Source organism: Notolepis coatsorum (assembly GCF_963971535.1).
Source record: "Notolepis coatsorum genome assembly, chromosome: 2".
Lineage (NCBI taxonomy): Eukaryota > Metazoa > Chordata > Actinopteri > Aulopiformes > Paralepididae > Notolepis > Notolepis coatsorum.
The window spans coordinates 121,559,293-121,580,781 of NC_140166.1; the positions used below are offsets into that span (position 1 = coordinate 121,559,293).

Genomic DNA, 21,489 nt, shown 5'->3' on the forward strand with positions numbered 1-21,489 from the left:
ATGGTCATGCTGGACCTACAAAAGGCCTTCGACACTGTCAATCACTCCATTCTGATGGACAAGCTAAAAGCAATTGGTTTTGATAGCTTATCAGTGAGCTGGATGCAATCCTACCTGGAGGGGAGAGAACAGATGGTAGAGGTAAACGGTACTCTATCCCCCCCCCCTCACAGTGAGCTGTGGTGTTCCACAAGGAAGCATACTAGGACCGCTACTCTTCCTAATTTATGCAAATGACATGTCGTCAGCCTGTGACTGCAACTTGTTCCTGTTTGCGGACGACTCAGCCCTGCTGGTCTCTGACAAGAACAAGTTGCAGGTTGAAAAAACCCTCAGCTCGGAACTAGGCAAAATCTGCATATGGCTCGCTGATAACAAACTATCATTACACATGGGCAAAACAGAGTCCATTCTCTTCGGTTCAAATAACAAACTCAGCAAGACCGACGGCTTCTCAGTTACAGTGGGTGACAATATTGTCACAAGGAAAGACGAAATTACCTACCTGGGTTCCATCCTAGAGGCAAATCTTTCCTGTGACAAAATGGCATCCAATGTAATAAAAAAAGTCAACCAACGAACTAGATTCTTGTACCGGATCTCCTCTCTGGTAAACAAGAATACCCTGAAGACTCTGGCAGGAGCACTCATTCAAGGGTACTATGACTATGCGTGCACCTCATGGTACCAAAGCACCTCAAAGGCGCTTAAAACAAAATTACAAACATCACAAAACAAACTGGTCAGACTACTACTTGACCTGAACCCCAGAACCCACCTCACCCCTGCCCACTTTGACAACCTAGGATGGCTTAGAGTAGACGACAGAGTACAGCAACTTCCAATGGGCCTGGTCTACAAGATACACTATACGACCGGGGTGCCCATGTACATGTCAAAATACTTCCCAAAGGTCAGTGAATACCACAACCACTACACCAGAGGAAGCTCAACAAATCATGTTAAACCCAGATTCGGCTCAAACAAGGGACTAAACACGTTTCGCAATTATGCCACAACAATGTGGAATGCCCTACCCAAAGCTGTAAAGGAATGTGAATCCCTGCCCACATTCAAAACCGCTCTTAAAGAGCACCTACGGGAGGCTGCAATTCGAAACTGGCCACCGTAAATGCCCAAAACCCCCACCACCTCCTAAATAGACAGTCTCCTCCCCACCGCATGTATATATTCCCTCCCCGCCGTATGTATATTTCCCTCCCACCCACCCACCCCCTCCTAATGTACAGTCCCCTCCCCATCATATGTATATACTCTGTCAGGATCTAGGGGTAACAGTACTGTATATTTGAATACCGTTTATGTCACAAATGTATCAGTACTAAATACCTATATGTCCCTATGCCATAAATGTCATGTATGTTGTGTATGTCATAAATGTCTATATGAATTGAAAATGGGGGACCCTGATGGAAACAAGACAAACGTCTTTCTCTGGTCTGCATCCCCTTAACAATTGTGTGTATTGAGCCGTACTGTATTGTACCCATTCTGCAATCTGTTAAATAAAGTTTTCATTCATTCATTCATTCACTTGTTATACAGAAGTCGCTTTGGATAAAAGCGTCAGCTAAATTACTAAATGTAAAATGTAAATGTAAACACATTTTCATATGGGGTTTGCAAACTGTATTTAGAATATTATAATACTCCAAATAGTCAATCAAATTCTCAAAATACATTGTGAGCAGGAAAGTAACCTATATAGTGAGCGTCATCATTATGATGAATTGAAAATGGGGGACCCTGATGTAAACAAGACGAAAGTCTTTCTCTGGTCTGCATCCCCTTAACAATTGTATTGAGCTGTAGGCCCTACTGTACTGTACTGTACCCATTCTGCAATCTGTTAATAAAGTTTTCAATCAATGGTTTATGATTGGGGAGAAATTCAATGTGTTACAAGCGCGCCTGGTCTCCCTGACGCAGCCGTGTCGTTATGACCAAGGTAATAACAACCCGCCGCCAGTGCGCACGGAGTCCTGTATAGGAGCCCAGTTGTCACCGACCGCCGAGGTAAACGGTAAAAAATAGCCGGTCGGGTAAATGACGTATTGGCGCCTGTAACCTGTTTTCTAACGGCAGACTTTCGGAGTGACGAAGTCGAGGAAAAGTTGAGGAAGTTGTGCTTCACCATCCTTGTCAAACACGCGTGTTGTCAACAAGGATCCACTATTACGCGGGACAAATGTTTGGATTATAATTCAATTGGTGCGCAATTTTGCACCTGTGTACTACTAACCACCCAACGAACGTCGGCCAGGGATGCTGGTGCTGATGTGAAGATACCTAGCGTCTGTCTCTACGAGGAGACCGGCAGTTTGTTTGGTGGTCTGACTGGTCTCTCTCTAGACTGATCTTCTTTTAACTTTGGGCAATTCCTCCTGATAAATCGGAATGATGCAGCAGCCGGCGGCCCAGCAGACAGGGGTCCCACAGACAGGGGTCCCACAGACGGCTCAACAGTCGACGACAGAAGTACTGGATCTCGATGGTAATAAACTTGTTTGTTTGGATATATATTCAACTATTTGTTCTTTAATTTGGCTACTGCTATATTGTCATATTTATTCTGCCCTGGCAGATGTAGAAATGTGGTTCTCGTATATGTAATATCAAAATGCAATTGATATTAACACCATACTTTTATTTTGGTTCTCGAATAAATTGTTCTATAACTAACTACTGATTGATTGATTGAAAACTTTATTAACAGATTGCAGAATGGGTATGAATGAATGAAAACTTTATTTAACAGATTGCAGAATGGGTACAATACAGTACGGCTCAATACATACAAATTTTAAGGGTATGCAGACCAGAGAAAGACGTTTGTCTTGTTTACATCAGGGTCCCCCATTTTCAATTCATTGACATTTATGACATACACAACATATATGACATCATGACATTTATGGCATAGGGACATACATGACATACAGGTATAGTACTGTTACATTTGTGACATATACGATATGCAAATATACAGTACTGTTACCCATAGATCCTGACAGAGTATATACATATGATGGGGAGGGGACTGTACATTAGGAGGGGGTGGGTGGGAGAGAAATATACATACGGTGGGGAGAGAATACAGTACAGCTCAATACAAACAACTGCTAAGAGGATGAAGACCAGAACAATACTTTCGTCTTGTTTACACAAGGGTCCTCCATTTTCAAGATCATCAAGACATTTATGACATACAAGACATACAAATATATGGTACTGTGTAAGAAAGAGAGAACATCATAGAAAATAGAAATCCGAAGAGGAAGAAACTGTACATTAGAGGGGGTGGGGCAGTGGGGGGGGATTTTGAGGTGCTCTTTGAGAGCGGTTTTGAAGGAGGGTAGGGATTCACATTCCTTTATGGCTGTGGGTAGGCCATTCCACATTATTGTGGCATAATTGCAAAACGTGTTTAGTCCCTTGTTTGTTGTGGTCGTGGACTTCACTGACCTTTAGGAAGTATTTTGACATGTACATGCATCTTTGTGGTGTAGTGTATCTTGTAGACCAGGCCCATTGCAAGTTGCTGTACTCTATTATGTATGCTATTCTGTTGATCTGTTAGGGTTAAAGTGCTTACATTTGTGTGTGTGAGCCTGTTGACAGAGTCACCTGGGGAGCAACAATAATGGGTTCATGACGACAAGGTCCTTCTTTAGCCTTTAATCGGCGTGGTTTATTATTTCACATAGCTTATGCACCATGAGAACTTCTCTCTGTGAGAGGCGACAGAGGAAGAGATCGAGGGGGAGGGAACAATCCCTTATATACCCTCTTACCTGACGTCAGCTACAATAGCTACGTCTCCTTGCGCCTATAGCACCCTCTTGTGGAACAGTTAAGCAGTTACATGCAATCATATATAACACATAAACTCAAAGCTTCCCCCCGTCTTTAATTATCATCCCTGTCCAACTCTCTCCTCAGTCCAGTACATGAAGCGGAGGAGGACGGCTCTGTGGATGACCATCTCTCTGCTGTTCCTGTCGGTGGTGGTGTTGGTGATAGGGCTGGTCTCGGCCACGCGGACCGACAACGTGCCTGCGACGGGCTACTACCCCGGTATCACTGTGAGTGACAGACGGAGCCTTTTGAATGATAAAGCAAAGGTGCTATAAAGGTGCTATAGATAACATTGTATGTAGAGTAATCATTTAAAATTTTAATAAAAATAAAATAATAATAATCATAATAATACACCCACAGAGCTTTTAGAAATGTGTGGAATAAAAGTATTGCTTTTCCCCTCAAAAATTATTGAGTAATTTATCATAAAAAAAACACTGGCAGGTCCAAAATTAATGTTGTTGTTTACATGTTGCAGGCATTTATCACCTCCCTAATTCCCATTTCTCCACGTGGAATGCACCTGATTGGATGAATGACATGCTGGTGCTCTAGTGTGATGAAAGGAATATTTCCCCCACTGTTTTATGAATTCTATCTGCTTTTGCACCCTCCCTCCCCTTCTCGCTCCATCCGTCTCCACCTCTCACTGTCTCCAGCTAAGTTTTGGAGCGTTCCTGGGTATCGTTGGGATCCACCTGTTGGAGAACCGGAGACCTATGGTGAGTGTGTCCTCCAGTTCTACTCAGTTCTAGAGCAGAGCTGATAGACCTGTGTTCTCCAGTTCTACTCAGTTCTAGAGCAGAGCTGATAGACATGTGTTCTCCAGTTCTCATCTGTTCTAGACCAGAGCTGATAGACCTGTGTTCTCCAGTTCTCATCTGTTCTAGAGCAGAGCTGATAGACCTGTGTTCTCCAGTTCTCATCTGTTCTAGACCAGAGCTGATAGACCTGTGTTCTCCAGTTCTCATCTGTTCTAGAGCAGAGCTGATAGACCTGTGTTCTCCAGTTCTCATCTGTTCTAGAGCAGAGCTGATAGACCTGTGTTCTCCAGTTCTCATCTGTTCTAGAGCAGAGCTGATAGACCTGTGTTCTCCAGTTCTCATCTGTTCTAGAGCAGAGCTGATAGACCTGTGTTCTCCAGTTCTCATCTGTTCTAGAGCAGAGCTGATAGACCTGTGTTCTCCAGTTCTTCTCTGTTCTAGAGCAGAGCTGATAGACTTATGGTGAGTGTGTTCTCCAGTTCTACTCAGTTCTAGACCAGAGTTGGTAGACCTGTGGTGAGTGTGTTCTCCAGTTCTAGAGCAGTGTTGGTAGACCTATGGGGAGTGTGTTCTCCAGTTCTAGAGCAGAGTTGGTAGACCTATGGGGAGTGTGTTCTCCAGTTCTAGAGCAGAGCTGATAGACCTACACTGTGCTGATAGGACAGTGACTGAAGCATTGTACTATAGTTGATGATGGTTGTAAGGATTGGCCAAGTGGTGGAATCAGGGGCACGGAAGCAGTTGTTGACATCACAGATATGCAATAACCAGAATGGTTTCCAAAAAGACAAAAAAATAAAATGTACAAGAATTAAATTACAAAAAAATACAAGGCTCCTCAAAACACGAGGCAAACACAGAATTCATCACACCAAGAAAAAGAAAAAAAATAGGCTTTTGGCTACTAAGCCCTAGCTCTTGCTGCCTTAAGCAAGGTCACTGTAACTCTCTCACTGAGAGGAGCTTCTATCCCAGCTTTGTACAGTAGCTCCTTCTACACTACAGAGACAAACCCTCATCATTATACAATTAATCAATAACTACAGACATTCCTATTGACAAATAATACTGTTGACAATGAGACGATTCTTTCATCCATACTAACATATAAATATTAACAACACACATTGTTAAGGGTACTTTACAAGCCTATTCTCTTTAATTGGTTAAACGCCCCTCTGTACTCACTGCACTTGGTACACTCTGGGCCTCCCCACTATAAAATGCCTTGGACTCTCCCACTTCAGGTTTGGCAATCAGTGAACCTACATGGGAGAATCACAGGCACAGGAGAACACAGGGACAGACACATGGCAAATTACAACAATTAATTACAATAAACAACCTTTAAATTCCCAATGTGTTAGCTATCGGGCTGCTAGCCTAGCTTAGCATAAATGAACGGAAGTGGATATGAATCAGCTAGCCTAGCTGTTGGCCAAAAATACCTCTCCCAGAGTTTTAAGCTAGGCTAGTTGGTTCATATCCACTTCCATTAATTTATGCTAAGCGAGGCTAGCTTGCAATAGCTTTCCACTGAACGCACAGAGAGGAAATTGGTATCTATCTTCTTGTCTCACTCTGGAGAAGAGATAAGATATGTATTTATTGATCCCCTTGGGGAAATACAGGCATCATAACAGCATGGGGCAGTGGGGGGGGGGGGGGGGGGGGGCAGGTATGGGCATGGTAATAGTAGAATACATAATACAGGCAATACAATTATAGTACAGTAGAAAAGTAAAAATAGGCAGTGTAAACAATATAATTAACTCTGAATATACGCATATGAGCAGGTAAGCATTGTAATCAAAGGTGCAGATGAGGGTCTGTATGCCCTATCAGTTATATTATACAATAAACACTAGAATCTAAATATGTACTATGAGTAAGTAAGTATACAGTATACACAGGTGCAGTATACATAAGGTACGTGTGGCGTGATATATACGGTGTAGTCCATGCCGTTTAGGTGGGAGTCAGACACTCCTAGTAGTTCTGGAGTTCTGCTGCTGTTAGTTCTCCCGCTAGGTCCCTGCCCACTGTTGTACAGCCTGCTCTGTCCCTTCCTGTAGAGGGCTTCTGTGCTGTCCGACCAGTCTAATATATTGTTTAGGTGTACTATATGTCTCCACCATCTCCACCTCATCCCCTTGGATGGTGATGGGAGTCAGGGGGGCTTCTTCTTGCCCCTCCGGAAGTCCACCACCAGCTCCTTGGTCTTTCTTTTTTTTATCCACTTTTTCTCCTTATTTTTTCTATTTTTCTCCCATCCCAATTTCATATTGCCAATTATCCCCTCCTCTGTTTGGAACATTGCTAGACTATGCCCCCCACTGGTCGCTCGTAGTGAGGATAGAAGCCTTGCATCACGTGTCACACGAGGAGGCAGCCTGTCGCATCTTTTCACCAGACAGCGTGGACTCTCAGTGGCGAGGAGTAACGCGTGGGAGGCTCACGCTGCCCCCGATACTTCCTGTCTCTGCTGTACAGGCGTCACCCAACCGACCTGTAGGAGTCGCAGTCCACAACGTCCAATCCCCACCCATCGACTTTCCACTCGCTACCTCTGCCAATTGAGATAGTATGACGACTGGCCCAAGCCAGAGGCAACGCTGACTCGGGGAGTCGAGACCGGAGTCTCTTGCATTGGTGACGGGCGCAATCTCCGCTACACCACCCAGCCGCATTTTTCTCCTTGGTCTTTCTGATGTTGAGTTGGAGGTGGTGGCTGTCGCTCCACCCCACAAAGCTCTCCACCAGGGCTCTATACTCCTCCTCATTGTCGTCAGTGATGTAACTTACAACGGAGGAGTCGTCAGAGAACTTCTGCAGGTGGCACCCGCTCGAGTTGTGGCAGAAGTCGGAGGTGTAGAGGGTGAACAGGAAGGGTGACAGCACAGTTCCTTGGGGGGCGCCGGTGTTACTCACCACCATGTCAGACTGACTCTCGTACTGCAGTCTGTTGGTGAGATAGTCCGCGATCCAGGCCACTAAGCCGTGCTCCAGCTGCATCACGTGAGCTTCTCTGCTAGCTGTGAAGGCTGGATGGTGTTGAAGGCGCTGGAGAAGTCAAAGAACATAATCCTCACTGAGCTGCGCGGCTTCTCCAGGTGCGTGTAGAACTCTGGAGCATGTAGATGATGGCGTCCTCCACCCCAATGTTTTCCTGGTATGCAAACTGCAGGGGTCGAGGGAGTCGTGCAAGGCGGTATGCGCGTTAACCATAATGTTGGTGTGTTCCATTAAATGGCTTAGATGTACCACTGCCTTATTGTTATACACATCAGACTATTAACAAATCCAAAATGTAAAGGTTTCGGCATCAATAGGCAAACATATGTTATCCTGTCATTATAGTCAGGTGTTCCTAGACAGAGGATGAATGAGACTGCTGACCCAGACTAAAATACTGTTGTAGCACCAGGCCAGGATTCATCATGATCAACCTCCCCTTTACCTAGTATTATCATCTGAACTCTGCACCCTGTTCCCACCTTGACGGCATGATTGATTGATCATGTGAATATGGTCAATAGGCAGTCTAACTTAACTTCCACATGGACATAGCATACGGGCGATGGAACGCATGTAGTAGTGCGAGGTTGGTACCATAGCATTTGTGCACAGCAATTCTCAGATAACAAAAACGGCATCTCCTGCTCCTCTCCCAGGTTGAGTGTAGCTGCTATGCCCTCCTCTTCTCCTGCTTCTCTCCCAGGTTGAGTGTTGCTGCTAGCCCTCCTCTTCTCACACTTCTCTCCCAGGTTGAGTATTGCTGCTAGCCCTCCTCTTCTCCTGCTCCTCTCACAGGTTGAGTGTAGCTGCTAGCCCTCCTCTTCTCACACTTCTCTCCCAGGTTGAGTGTTGCTGCTAGCCCTCCTCTTCTCACACTTCTCTCCCAGGTTGAGTATTGCTGCTAGCCCTCCTCTTCTCCTGCTCCTCTCACAGGTTGAGTATTGCTGCTAGCCCTCCTCTTCTCCTGCTCCTCTCACAGGTTGAGTGTTGCTGCTAGCCCTCCTCTTCTCCTGCTCCTCTCACAGGTTGAGTATTGCTGCTAGCCCTCCTCTTCTCCTGCTCCTCTCCCAGGTTGAGTGTTGCTGCTAGCCCTCCTCTTCTCCTGCTCCTCTCACAGGTTGAGTATTGCTGCTAGCCCTCCTCTTCTCCTGCTTCTCTCCCAGGTTGAGTGTTGCTGCTAGCCCTCCTCTTCTCCTGCTCCTCTCACAGGTTGAGTGTAGCTGCTAGCCCTCCTCTTCCCCTGCTCCTCTCACAGGTTGAGTGTAGCTGCTAGCCCTCCTCTTCTCACACTTCTCTCCCAGGTTGAGTGTAGCTGCTAGCCCTCCTCTTCTCCTGCTCCTCTCCCAGGTTGAGTGTTGCTGCTAGCCCTCCTCTTCTCACACTTCTCTCCCAGGTTGAGTGTAGCTGCTAGCCCTCCTCTTCTCCTGCTCCTCTCCCAGGTTGAGTGTTGCTGCTAGCCCTCCTCTTCTCACACTTCTCTCCCAGGTTGAGTGTTGCTGCTAGCCCTCCTCTTCTCCTGCTCCTCTCACAGGTTGAGTGTTGCTGCTAGCCCTCCTCTTCTCCTGCTCCTCTCACAGGTTGAGTGTAGCTGCTAGCCCTCCTCTTCTCCTGCTCCTCTCCCAGGTTGAGTGTTGCTGCTAGCCCTCCTCTTCTCCTGCTCCTCTCCCAGGTTGAGTGTTGCTGCTAGCCCTCCTCTTCTCCTGCTTCTCTCACAGGTTGAGTGTTGCTGCTAGCCCTCCTCTTCTCCTGCTTCTCTCCCAGGTTGAGTGTTGCTGCTAGCCCTCCTCTTCTCACACTTCTCTCCCAGGTTGAGTGTTGCTGCTAGCCCTCCTCTTCTCCTGCTTCTCTCCCAGGTTGAGTGTAGCTGCTAGCCCTCCTCTTCTCACACCTCTCTCCCAGGTTGAGTGTAGCTGCTAGCCCTCCTCTTCTCCTGCTCCTCTCCCAGGTTGAGTGTTGCTGCTAGCCCTCCTCTTCTCCTGCTCCTCTCCCAGGTTGAGTGTTGCTGCTAGCCCTCCTCTTCTCCTGCTCCTCTCCCAGGTTGAGTGTTGCTGCTAGCCCTCCTCTTCTCCTGCTTCTCTCCCAGGTTGAGTGTTGCTGCTAGCCCTCCTCTTCTCCTGCTCCTCTCACAGGTTGAGTGTTGCTGCTAGCCCTCCTCTTCTCCTGCTCCTCTCACAGGTTGAGTGTTGCTGCTAGCCCTCCTCTTCTCACACCTCTCTCCCAGGTTGAGTGTTGCTGCTAGCCCTCCTCTTCTCCTGCTTCTCTCCCAGGTTGAGTGTTGCTGCTAGCCCTCCTCTTCTCCTGCTCCTCTCACAGGTTGAGTGTTGCTGCTAGCCCTCCTCTTCTCCTGCTCCTCTCACAGGTTGAGTGTTGCTGCTAGCCCTCCTCTTCTCACACCTCTCTCCCAGGTTGAGTGTTGCTGCTAGCCCTCCTCTTCTCCTGCTTCTCTCCCAGGTTGAGTGTTGCTGCTAGGCCTCATTTTCTCACACTTCTCTCCCAGGTTGAGTGTTGCTGCTAGCCCTCCTCTTCTCCTGCTTCTCTCCCAGGTTGAGTGTTGCTGCTAGCCCTCCTCTTCTCCTGCTTCTCTCCCAGGTTGAGTGTTGCTGCTAGGCCTCATTTTCTCACACTTCTCTTCCAGGTTGAGTGTAGCTGCTAGCCCTCCTTTTCCCTGGCTTGACATATTTCCACAGAAATCCACACCAGGGATCCACTATTGCCAATAACCTATGTTATGTTGTCTCTCAGGGTGACTTTTCCCATCCATTTAGACCTCCATGCTCAGTGTCCAACAATGGGTCATTGTTTAGAGGAAGTGTGCCACATATAGGGGTTATGTTACAGTATTTACATTTCCACTAAACTGTTTTGGGAAATGTCCCCATCATGCAGCCAGCAGCAAATCAGATTACTCCATCTGCTGTTGTAACAGGAGTTGGGTCGCCATGTCCTCCTGGTCAGCGCACATGACCGGGTCTGTGGTCAGGGAAGGGAATGTGATTGGCTCTGGACTCCAGTGACAACAGAGGAAACTGCATTAGTATTGGCTGGTAGCTGACAGGGCTCCTCTATTTTAGAGAGGGGGACATAAGGATAATTGCATTACCTTGACAGGAGTGGCCTCTCTGGTCCATTACTTCAAGTTTTTAAAAACACAGACACATTGGTACACATAACTCTTCAAGGTAAAGAGTATTGTGTGAAAAAACCTTGTATTATATTGTATATATCGTTTAATTATATTATATTATATATAATCAGCATCTAGTCAGTGTCAAAGCTGACCGTGGATTTTGGGAGAATACAGTAGGGGACACACACGCCACTGTGGGTAAATGGGGCTATCGTGGACAGGATGAGCAGTTAGGGTTAAGTACCTGGGAGTCCGCATCACAGAGGACCTGACATGGACAACACACATAGACACTGTGGTAAAAAACGCAAAGCAGTGCCTCTATCACCTGCGACAATTAAGGAAGTACAGATTATCTGGGAAGATACTCCACTCCTTCTATTCCGGGGCTGTAGAGAGCATCCTGACTGGAAACATCACTGGCTGGTTTGGAAACTGCACTGCCCAGGACAGGAAGGCCCTACAGAGAGTTGTGCGCTCAGCTGAGCGTACTATGGGTATTGCACTACCACCCCTGCAGGACTTATACAATAGGAGGTGCAAATCCAGAGCCTGCAGAATAATGAAGGACCCTCACCACCCAAACAATAGCCTGTTCAAGCTGCTGCAGTCAGGCAAGTCGCTCCGCATACATGCAGCAAGAACAGAGAGACTCAGGCTCAGCTTCTTCCCGCCATCAGAACATTGAACACTGATCTCTCCACACACAAGCACACATGAACACACACACACACACACACACACACACACACACACACACACACACACACACACACACACACACACACACACACACACACACACACACACACACACACACACACACACACACACACACACACACACACACACACACACACATTCTGCACTCTCTCACACACACACCACAGGTCACTTTAAACACATAATAAAAGGTCACTTTAAAGGGGGAAAAAAAGGTCAATTTAAAGGGAAAAAAACATACATTAGCATTGTATTGTATTTTATCTTAGTACTTTTATCATGTCTATTTTATTATCTATTCTATTTTATTCTATTCTATTCTGCGGGCATGACCACCTTCATTTCACTATATGTCTTGTATTTATGTGATGAATAAACCTCTTGAATCTTGAAGCATCATCCTACTCGGCAACCGTGGCCTAATAGTGGTACCAATAATCCTGAGTGCCATGTCAGTGACTACCAGGACTAACTCAGTGACTACCAGGACTAACTCAGTGACTAGCAGGACTAACACAGTGACTAGCAGGACTAACTCAGTGACTAGCAGGACTAACACAGTGAGTAGCAGGACTAACTCAGTGACTACCAGGACTAACTCAGTGACTAGCAGGACTAACTCAGTGACTAGCAGGACTAACTCAGTGACTAGCAGGACTAACACAGTGACTACCAGGACTAACACAGTGACTACCAGGACTAACTCAGTGACTAGCAGGACTAACACAATGACTACCAGGACTAACTCAGTGAGTAGCAGGACTAACTCAGTGACTAGCAGGACTAACACAATGACTAGCAGGACTAACACAGTGACTACCAGGACTAACACAGTGAGTAGCAGGACTAACTCAGTGAGTAGCAGGACTAACTCAGTGAGTAGCAGGACTAACTCAGTGAGTAGCAGGACTAACTCAGTGACTAGCAGGACTAACACAGTGACTACCAGGACTAACTCAGTGACTAGCAGGACTAACTCAGTGACTACCAGGACTAACACAGTGACTAGCAGGACTAACTCAGTGACTACCAGGACTAACACAGTGACTAGCAGGACTAACTCAGTGACTAGCAGGACTAACACAGTGACTAGCAGGACTAACTCAGTGACTAGCAGGACTAACACAGTGACTACCAGGACTAACACAGTGACTACCAGGACTAACTCAGTGACTACCAGGACTAACTCAGTGACTAGCAGGACTAACACAGTGAGTAGCAGTACTAACTCAGTGACTAGCAGGACTAACTCAGTGACTAGCAGGACTAACTCAGTGACTACCAGGACTAACTCAGTGACTACCAGGACTAACTCAGTGACTAGCAGGACTAACTCAGTGACTAGCAGGACTAACTCAGTGACTAGCAGGACTAACTCAGTGACTAGCAGGACTAACACAGTGAGTAGCAGGACTAACTCAGTGACTAGCAGGACTAACTCAGTGACTAGCAGGACTAACACAGTGAGTAGCAGGACTAACTCAGTGACTACCAGGACTAACTCAGTGACTACCAGGACTAACTCAGTGACTAGCAGGACTAACTCAGTGACTAGCAGGACTAACTCAGTGACTAACTCAGTGACTAGCAGGACTAACTCAGTGACTAGCAGGACTAACACAGTGACTAGCAGGACTAACACAGTGACTAGCAGGACTAACTCAGTGACTAGCAGGACTAACTCAGTGACTAGCAGGACTAACACAGTGAGTAGCAAGACTAACACAGTGACTAGCAGGACTAACTCAGTGACTAGCAGGACTAACTCAGTGAGTAGCAGGACTAACTCAGTGACTAGCAGGACTAACTCAGTGACTAGCAGGACTAACTCAGTGACTAGCAGGACTAACACAGTGAGTAGCAGGACTAACTCAGTGACTACCAGGACTAACTCAGTGACTACCAGGACTAACTCAGTGACTAGCAGGACTAACTCAGTGACTAGCAGGACTAACTCAGTGACTAGCAGGACTAACTCAGTGACTACCAGGACTAACACAGTGAGTAGCAGGACTAACTCAGTGAGTAGCAGGACTAACTCAGTGACTAGCAGGACTAACTCAGTGACTAGCAGGACTAACACAGTGAGTAGCAGGACTAACTCAGTGACTAGCAGGACTAACACAGTGACTAGCAGGACTAACACAGTGACTAGCAGGACTAACTCAGTGACTACCAGGACTAACACAGTGACTACCAGGACTAACTCAGTGACTACCAGGACTAACTCAGTGACTAGCAGGACTAACTCAGTGACTAGCAGGACTAACACAGTGAGTAGCAAGACTAATACAGTGACTAGCAGGACTAACTCAGTGACTAGCAGGACTAACTCAGTGACTAGCAGGACTAACACAGTGACTACCAGGACTAACTCAGTGACTACCAGGACTAACTCAGTGACTAGCAGGACTAACTCAGTGACTAGCAGGACTAACTCAGTGACTAGCAGGACTAACTCAGTGACTACCAGGACTAACACAGTGAGTAGCAGGACTAACTCAGTGAGTAGCAGGACTAACTCAGTGACTAGCAGGACTAACTCAGTGACTAGCAGGACTAACACAGTGAGTAGCAGGACTAACACAGTGACTAGCAGGACTAACACAGTGACTAGCAGGACTAACTCAGTGACTACCAGGACTAACACAGTGACTACCAGGACTAACTCAGTGACTACCAGGACTAACTCAGTGACTAGCAGGACTAACACAGTGAGTAGCAAGACTAATACAGTGACTAGCAGGACTAACTCAGTGACTAGCAGGACTAACTCAGTGACTAGCAGGACTAACACAGTGACTAGCAGGACTAACTCAGTGACTAGCAGGACTAACACAGTGACTAGCAGGACTAACTCAGTGACTAGCAGGACTAACACAGTGACTAGCAGGACTAACTCAGTGACTAGCAGGACTAACACAGTGACTAGCAGGACTAACACAGTGAGTAGCAGGACTAACACAGTGAGTAGCAGGACTAACACAGTGACTAGCAGGACTAACACAGTGAGTAGCAGGACTAACTCAGTGAGTAGCAGGACTAACACAGTGACTACCAGGACTAACTCAGTGACTAGCAGGACTAACACAGTGACTAGCAGGACTAACTCAGTGACTACCAGGACTAACTCAGTGACTAGCAGGACTAACACAGTGACTAGCAGGACTAACTCAGTGACTAGCAGGACTAACTCAGTGACTACCAGGACTAACTCAGTGACTAGCAGGACTAACTCAGTGACTAGCAGGACTAACTCAGTGACTACCAGGACTAACTCAGTGACTAGCAGGACTAACTCAGTGACTACCAGGACTAACTCAGTGACTAGCAGGACTAACTCAGTGACTAGCAGGACTAACACAGTGACTAGCAGGACTAACTCAGTGACTACCAGGACTAACACAGTGAGTAGCAGGACTAACTCAGTGACTACCAGGACTAACTCAGTGACTAGCAGGACTAACTCAGTGACTAGCAGGACTAACTCAGTGACTACCAGGACTAACTCAGTGACTAGCAGGACTAACACAGTGAGTAGCAGGACTAACTCAGTGACTACCAGGACTAACTCAGTGACTAGCAGGACTAACACAGTGACTAGCAGGACTAACTCAGTGACTAGCAGGACTAACTCAGTGACTAGCAGGACTAACTCAGTGACTAGCAGGACTAACTCATTGACTACCAGGACTAACTCAGTGACTAGCAGGACTAACTCAGTGACTACCAGGACTAACTCAGTGACTAGCAGGACTATCTCAGTGACTAGCAGGACTAACTCAGTGACTAGCAGGACTAACTCAGTGACTACCAGGACTAACACAGTGAGTAGCAGGACTAACTCAGTGACTACCAGGACTAACTCAGTGACTAGCAGGACTAACTCAGTGACTACCAGGACTAACTCAGTGACTAGCAGGACTAACACAGTGAGTAGCAGGACTAACACAATGACTAGCAGGACTAACACAGTGACTAGCAGGACTAACTCAGTGACTAGCAGGACTAACTCAGTGACTACCAGGACTAACACAGTGAGTAGCAGGACTAACACAGTGACTAGCAGGACTAACTCAGTGACTACCAGGACTAACACAGTGACTAGCAGGACTAACTCAGTGACTACCAGGACTAACACAGTGACTAGCAGGACTAACTCAGTGACTACCAGGACTAACTCAGTGACTAGCAGGACTAACTCAGTGACTAGCAGGACTAACTCAGTGACTAGCAGGACTAATACAGTGAGTACCAGGACTAACTCAGTGACTAGCAGGACTAACTCAGTGACTAGCAGGACTAACTCAGTGACTAGCAGGACTAACTCAGTGACTACCAGGACTAACACAGTGAGTAGCAGGACTAACTCAGTGACTAGCAGGACTAACTCAGTGACTAGCAGGACTAACTCAGTGACTAGCAGGACTAACACAGTGAGTAGCAGGACTAACTCAGTGACTACCAGGACTAACTCAGTGACTAGCAGGACTAACTCAGTGAGTAGCAGGACTAACTCAGTGACTACCAGGACTAACTCAGTGACTAGCAGGACTAACACAGTGACTAGCAGGACTAACACAGTGAGTAGCAGGACTAACACAGTGACTACCAGGACTAACTCAGTGACTACCAGGACTAACTCAGTGACTAGCAGGACTAACACAGTGACTAGCAGGACTAACTCAGTGACTACCAGGACTAACTCAGTGACTAGCAGGACTAACACAGTGAGTAGCAGGACTAACTCAGTGACTACCAGGACTAACTCAGTGACTAGCAGGACTAACACAGTGAGTAGCAGGACTAACTCAGTGACTACCAGGACTAACTCAGTGACTAGCAGGACTAACACAGTGACTAGCAGGACTAACTCAGTGACTACCAGGACTAACTCAGTGACTAGCAGGACTAACTCAGTGACTAGCAGGACTAACTCAGTGACTACCAGGACTAACTCAGTGACTAGCAGGACTAACTCAGTGACTACCAGGACTAACTCAGTGACTAGCAGGACTAACTCAGTGACTAGCAGGACTAACACAGTGACTAGCAGGACTAACTCAGTGACTAACAGGACTAACACAGTGAGTAGCAGGACTAACTCAGTGACTACCAGGACTAACTCAGTGACTAGCAGGACTAACTCAGTGACTAGCAGGACTAACTCAGTGACTACCAGGACTAACTCAGTGACTAGCAGGACTAACACAGTGAGTAGCAGGACTAACTCAGTGACTACCAGGACTAACTCAGTGACTAGCAGGACTAACACAGTGACTAGCAGGACTAACTCAGTGAGTAGCAGGACTAACTCAGTGAGTAGCAGGACTAACTCAGTGACTAGCAGGACTAACTCAGTGACTACCAGGACTAACTCAGTGACTAGCAGGACTAACTCAGTGACTAGCAGGACTAACTCAGTGACTAGCAGGACTAACTCAGTGACTAGCAGGACTAACACAGTGACTAGCAGGACTAACTCAGTGACTAGCAGGACTAACACAGTGACTAGCAGGACTAACTCAGTGACTACCAGGACTAACTCAGTGACTAGCAGGACTAACTCAGTGACTAGCAGGACTAACTCAGTGACTAGCAGGACTAACACAGTGAGTAGCAAGACTAACACAGTGACTAGCAGGACTAACTCAGTGACTAGCAGGACTAACTCAGTGACTAGCAGGACTAACTCAGTGACTAGCAGGACTAACTCAGTGACTACCAGGACTAACACAGTGAGTAGCAGGACTAACTCAGTGAGTAGCAGGACTAACTCAGTGACTAGCAGGACTAACTCAGTGACTAGCAGGACTAACACAGTGAGTAGCAAGACTAACACAGTGACTAGCAGGACTAACTCAGTGACTACCAGGACTAACTCAGTGACTAGCAGGACTAACACAGTGACTAGCAGGACTAACACAGTGAGTAGCAGGACTAACACAGTGACTACCAGGACTAACTCAGTGACTAGCAGGACTAACAGTGAGTAGCAGGACTAACTCAGTGACTAGCAGGACTAACTCAGTGACTAGCAGGAATAACTCAGTGACTAGCAGGACTAACACAGTGACTAGCAGGACTAACAGTGAGTAGCAGGACTAACTCAGTGACTAGCAGGACTAACACAGTGACTACCAGGACTAACACAGTGACTAGCAGGACTAACACAGTGACTAGCAGGACTAACTCAGTGACTAGCAGGACTAACACAGTGACTACCAGGACTAACTCAGTGACTAGCAGGACTAACACAGTGACTACCAGGACTAACTCAGTGACTACCAGGACTAACTCAGTCACTAGCAGGACTAACACAGTGACTAGCAGGACTAACTCAGTGACTACCAGGACTAACTCAGTGACTAGCAGGACTAACTCAGTGACTAGCAGGACTAACTCAGTGACTACCAGGACTAACTCAGTGACTAGCAGGACTAACTCAGTGACTACCAGGACTAACACAGTGAGTAGCAGGACTAACTCAGTGACTAGCAGGACTAACTCAGTGACTAGCAGGACTAACTCAGTGACTAGCAGGACTAACTCAGTGACTAGCAGGACTAACACAGTGACTAGCAGGACTAACTCAGTGACTACCAGGACTAACACAGTGAGTAGCAGGACTAACTCAGTGACTACCAGGACTAACTCAGTGACTAGCAGGACTAACTCAGTGACTAGCAGGACTAACTCAGTGACTACCAGGACTAACTCAGTGACTAGCAGGACTAACACAGTGAGTAGCAGGACTAACTCAGTGACTACCAGGACTAACTCAGTGACTAGCAGGACTAACACAGTGACTAGCAGGACTAACTCAGTGACTACCAGGACTAACTCAGTGACTAGCAGGACTAACTCAGTGACTAGCAGGACTAACTCAGTGACTACCAGGACTAACTCAGTGACTAGCAGGACTAACTCAGTGACTACCAGGACTAACTCAGTGACTGGCAGGACTAACTCAGTGACTAGCAGGACTAACTCAGTGACTAGCAGGACTAACTCAGTGACTACCAGGACTAACTCAGTGACTACCAGGACTAAATCAGTGACTAGCAGGACTAACTCAGTGACTACCAGGACTAACTCAGTGACTAGCAGGACTAACTCAGTGACTAGCAGGACTAACTCAGTGAGTAGCAGGACTAACTCAGTGACTAGCAGGACTAACACAGTGAGTAGCAGGACTAACTCAGTGACTACCAGGACTAACTCAGTGACTAGCAGGACTAACACAGTGAGTAGCAGGACTAACACAATGACTAGCAGGACTAACACAGTGACTAGCAGGACTAACTCAGTGACTAGCAGGACTAACTCAGTGACTACCAGGACTAACACAGTGAGTAGCAGGACTAACACAGTGACTAGCAGGACTAACTCAGTGACTACCAGGACTAACACAGTGAGTAGCAGGACTAACTCAGTGACTAGCAGGACTAACACAGTGACTAGCAGGACTAACACAGTGACTAGCAGGACTAACTCAGTGACTAGCAGGACTAACTCAGTGACTAGCAGGACTAACTCAGTGACTAGCAGGACTAATACAGTGAGTACCAGGACTAACTCAGTGACTAGCAGGACTAACTCAGTGACTAGCAGGACTAACTCAGTGACTAGCATGACTAACTCAGTGACTACCAGGACTAACACAGTGAGTAGCAGGACTAACTCAGTGACTAGCAGGACTAACTCAGTGACTAGCAGGACTAACTCAGTGACTAGCAGGACTAACACAGTGAGTAGCAGGACTAACTCAGTGACTAGCAGGACTAACTCAGTGACTAGCAGGACTAACTCAGTGAGTAGCAGGACTAACTCAGTGACTAGCAGGACTAACTCAGTGACTAGCAGGACTAACTCAGTGACTAGCAGGACTAACTCAGTGACTACCAGGACTAACTCAGTGACTAGCAGGACTAACACAGTGACTAGCAGGACTAACACAGTGAGTAGCAGGACTAACACAGTGACTACCAGGACTAACTCAGTGACTAGCAGGACTAACACAGTGAGTAGCAGGACTAACTCAGTGACTACCAGGACTAACTCAGTGACTAGCAGGACTAACACAGTGACTAGCAGGACTAACTCAGTGACTACCAGGACTAACTCAGTGACTAGCAGGACTAACTCAGTGACTAGCAGGACTAACTCAGTGACTACCAGGACTAACTCAGTGACTAGCAGGACTAACTCAGTGACTACCAGGACTAACTCAGTGACTAGCAGGACTAACTCAGTGACTAGCAGGACTAACACAGTGACTAGCAGGACTAACTCAGTGACTACCAGGACTAACACAGTGAGTAGCAGGACTAACTCAGTGACTACCAGGACTAACTCAGTGACTAGCAGGACTAACTCAGTGACTAGCAGGACTAACTCAGTGACTACCAGGACTAACTCAGTGACTAGCAGGACTAACACAGTGAGTAGCAGGACTAACTCAGTGACTACCAGGACTAACTCAGTGACTAGCAGGACTAACACAGTGACTAGCAGGACTAACTCAGTGACTACCAGGACTAACTCAGTGACTAGCAGGACTAACTCAGTGACTAGCAGGACTAACTCAGTGACTACCAGGACTAACTCAGTGACTAGCAGGACTAACTCAGTGACTACCAGGACTAACTCAGTGACTAGCAGGACTAACTCAGTGACTAGCAGGACTAACTCAGTGACTAGCAGGACTAACTCAGTGACTACCAGGACTAACACAGTGAGTAGCAGGACTAACTCAGTGACTACCAGGACTAACTCAGTGACTAGCAGGACTAACACAGTGAGTAGCAGGACTAACACAATGACTAGCAGGACTAACACAGTGACTAGCAGGACTAACTCAGTGACTAGCAGGACTAACTCAGTGACTACCAGGACTAACACAGTGAGTAGCAGGACTAACACAGTGACTAGCAGGACTAACTCAGTGACTACCAGGACTAACACAGTGACTAGCAGGACTAACACAGTGACTAGCAGGACTAACTCAGTGACTAGCAGGACTAACTCAGTGACTAGCAGGACTAACTCAGTGACTAGCAGGACTAATACAGTGAGTACCAGGACTAACTCAGTGACTACCAGGACTAACTCAGTGACTAGCAGGACTAACTCAGTGACTAGCAGGACTAACTCAGTGACTAGCAGGACTAACTCAGTGACTACCAGGACTAACTCAGTGACTAGCAGGACTAACTCAGTGACTAGCAGGACTAACTCAGTGACTAGCAGGACTAACACAGTGAGTAGCAGGACTAACTCAGTGACTACCAGGACTAACTCAGTGACTAGCAGGACTAACTCAGTGAGTAGCAGGACTAACACAGTGACTAGCAGGACTAACTCAGTGAGTAGCAGGACTAACTCAGTGACTAGCAGGACTAACTCAGTGACTAGCAGGACTAACACAGTGACTAGCAAGACTAACTCAGTGACTAGCAGGACTAACTCAGTGACTAGCAGGACTAACACAGTGACTAGCAGGACTAACTCAGTGACTAGCAGGACTAACACAGTGACTACCAGGACTAACTCAGTGACTAGCAGGACTAACACAATGACTAGCAGGACTAACTCAGTGACTAGCAAGACTAACTCAGTGACTAGCAGGACTAACTCAGTGACTAACTCAGTGACTAGCAGGACTAACAGTGACTAGCAGGACTAACTCAGTGACTAGCAGGACTAACAGTGACTATACCAGAACCTTAGTAGTCACTGTTATCCAAGTAGTACTGTCAGTATCATCTTTGTGACACATGAAACCCAGCGTGAGAGTTCATTCCGTCCACTCTGCGGCTGCCAGGGACAGACTCCTGGCCAAGACCGGAGAAGAAATACAGTATGTGGCATAGAAACTCCACTTCATGAGACTTGAAGTACGTGTTCAGTCACTTGGAACGCACCCATCAACCATATACATCACATACCACCTAAAGAGGCATTAAAAGGGAA

The 21,489-nt window shown here is 46.8% G+C and overlaps 1 protein-coding gene across 1 annotated transcript in view; it reads left to right on the forward strand.

The window, feature by feature from the left end:
- Positions 1 to 2,418: 2,418 nt before the first annotated feature.
- Positions 2,419 to 21,489, forward strand: part of tmem255b (transmembrane protein 255B) — a gene marked incomplete at both ends in the record, with an annotated part of 71,062 nt that continues 51,991 nt past the window's right edge. The window contains 5 exons of the mRNA XM_084308285.1: positions 2,419 to 2,515; positions 3,964 to 4,106; positions 4,542 to 4,630; positions 5,088 to 5,108; positions 8,321 to 8,327. Of these exons, the coding sequence (XP_084164411.1) occupies positions 2,419 to 2,515; positions 3,964 to 4,106; positions 4,542 to 4,630; positions 5,088 to 5,108; positions 8,321 to 8,327 (357 nt within the window). The remainder of the gene's footprint in view (positions 2,516 to 3,963; positions 4,107 to 4,541; positions 4,631 to 5,087; positions 5,109 to 8,320; positions 8,328 to 21,489) is intronic.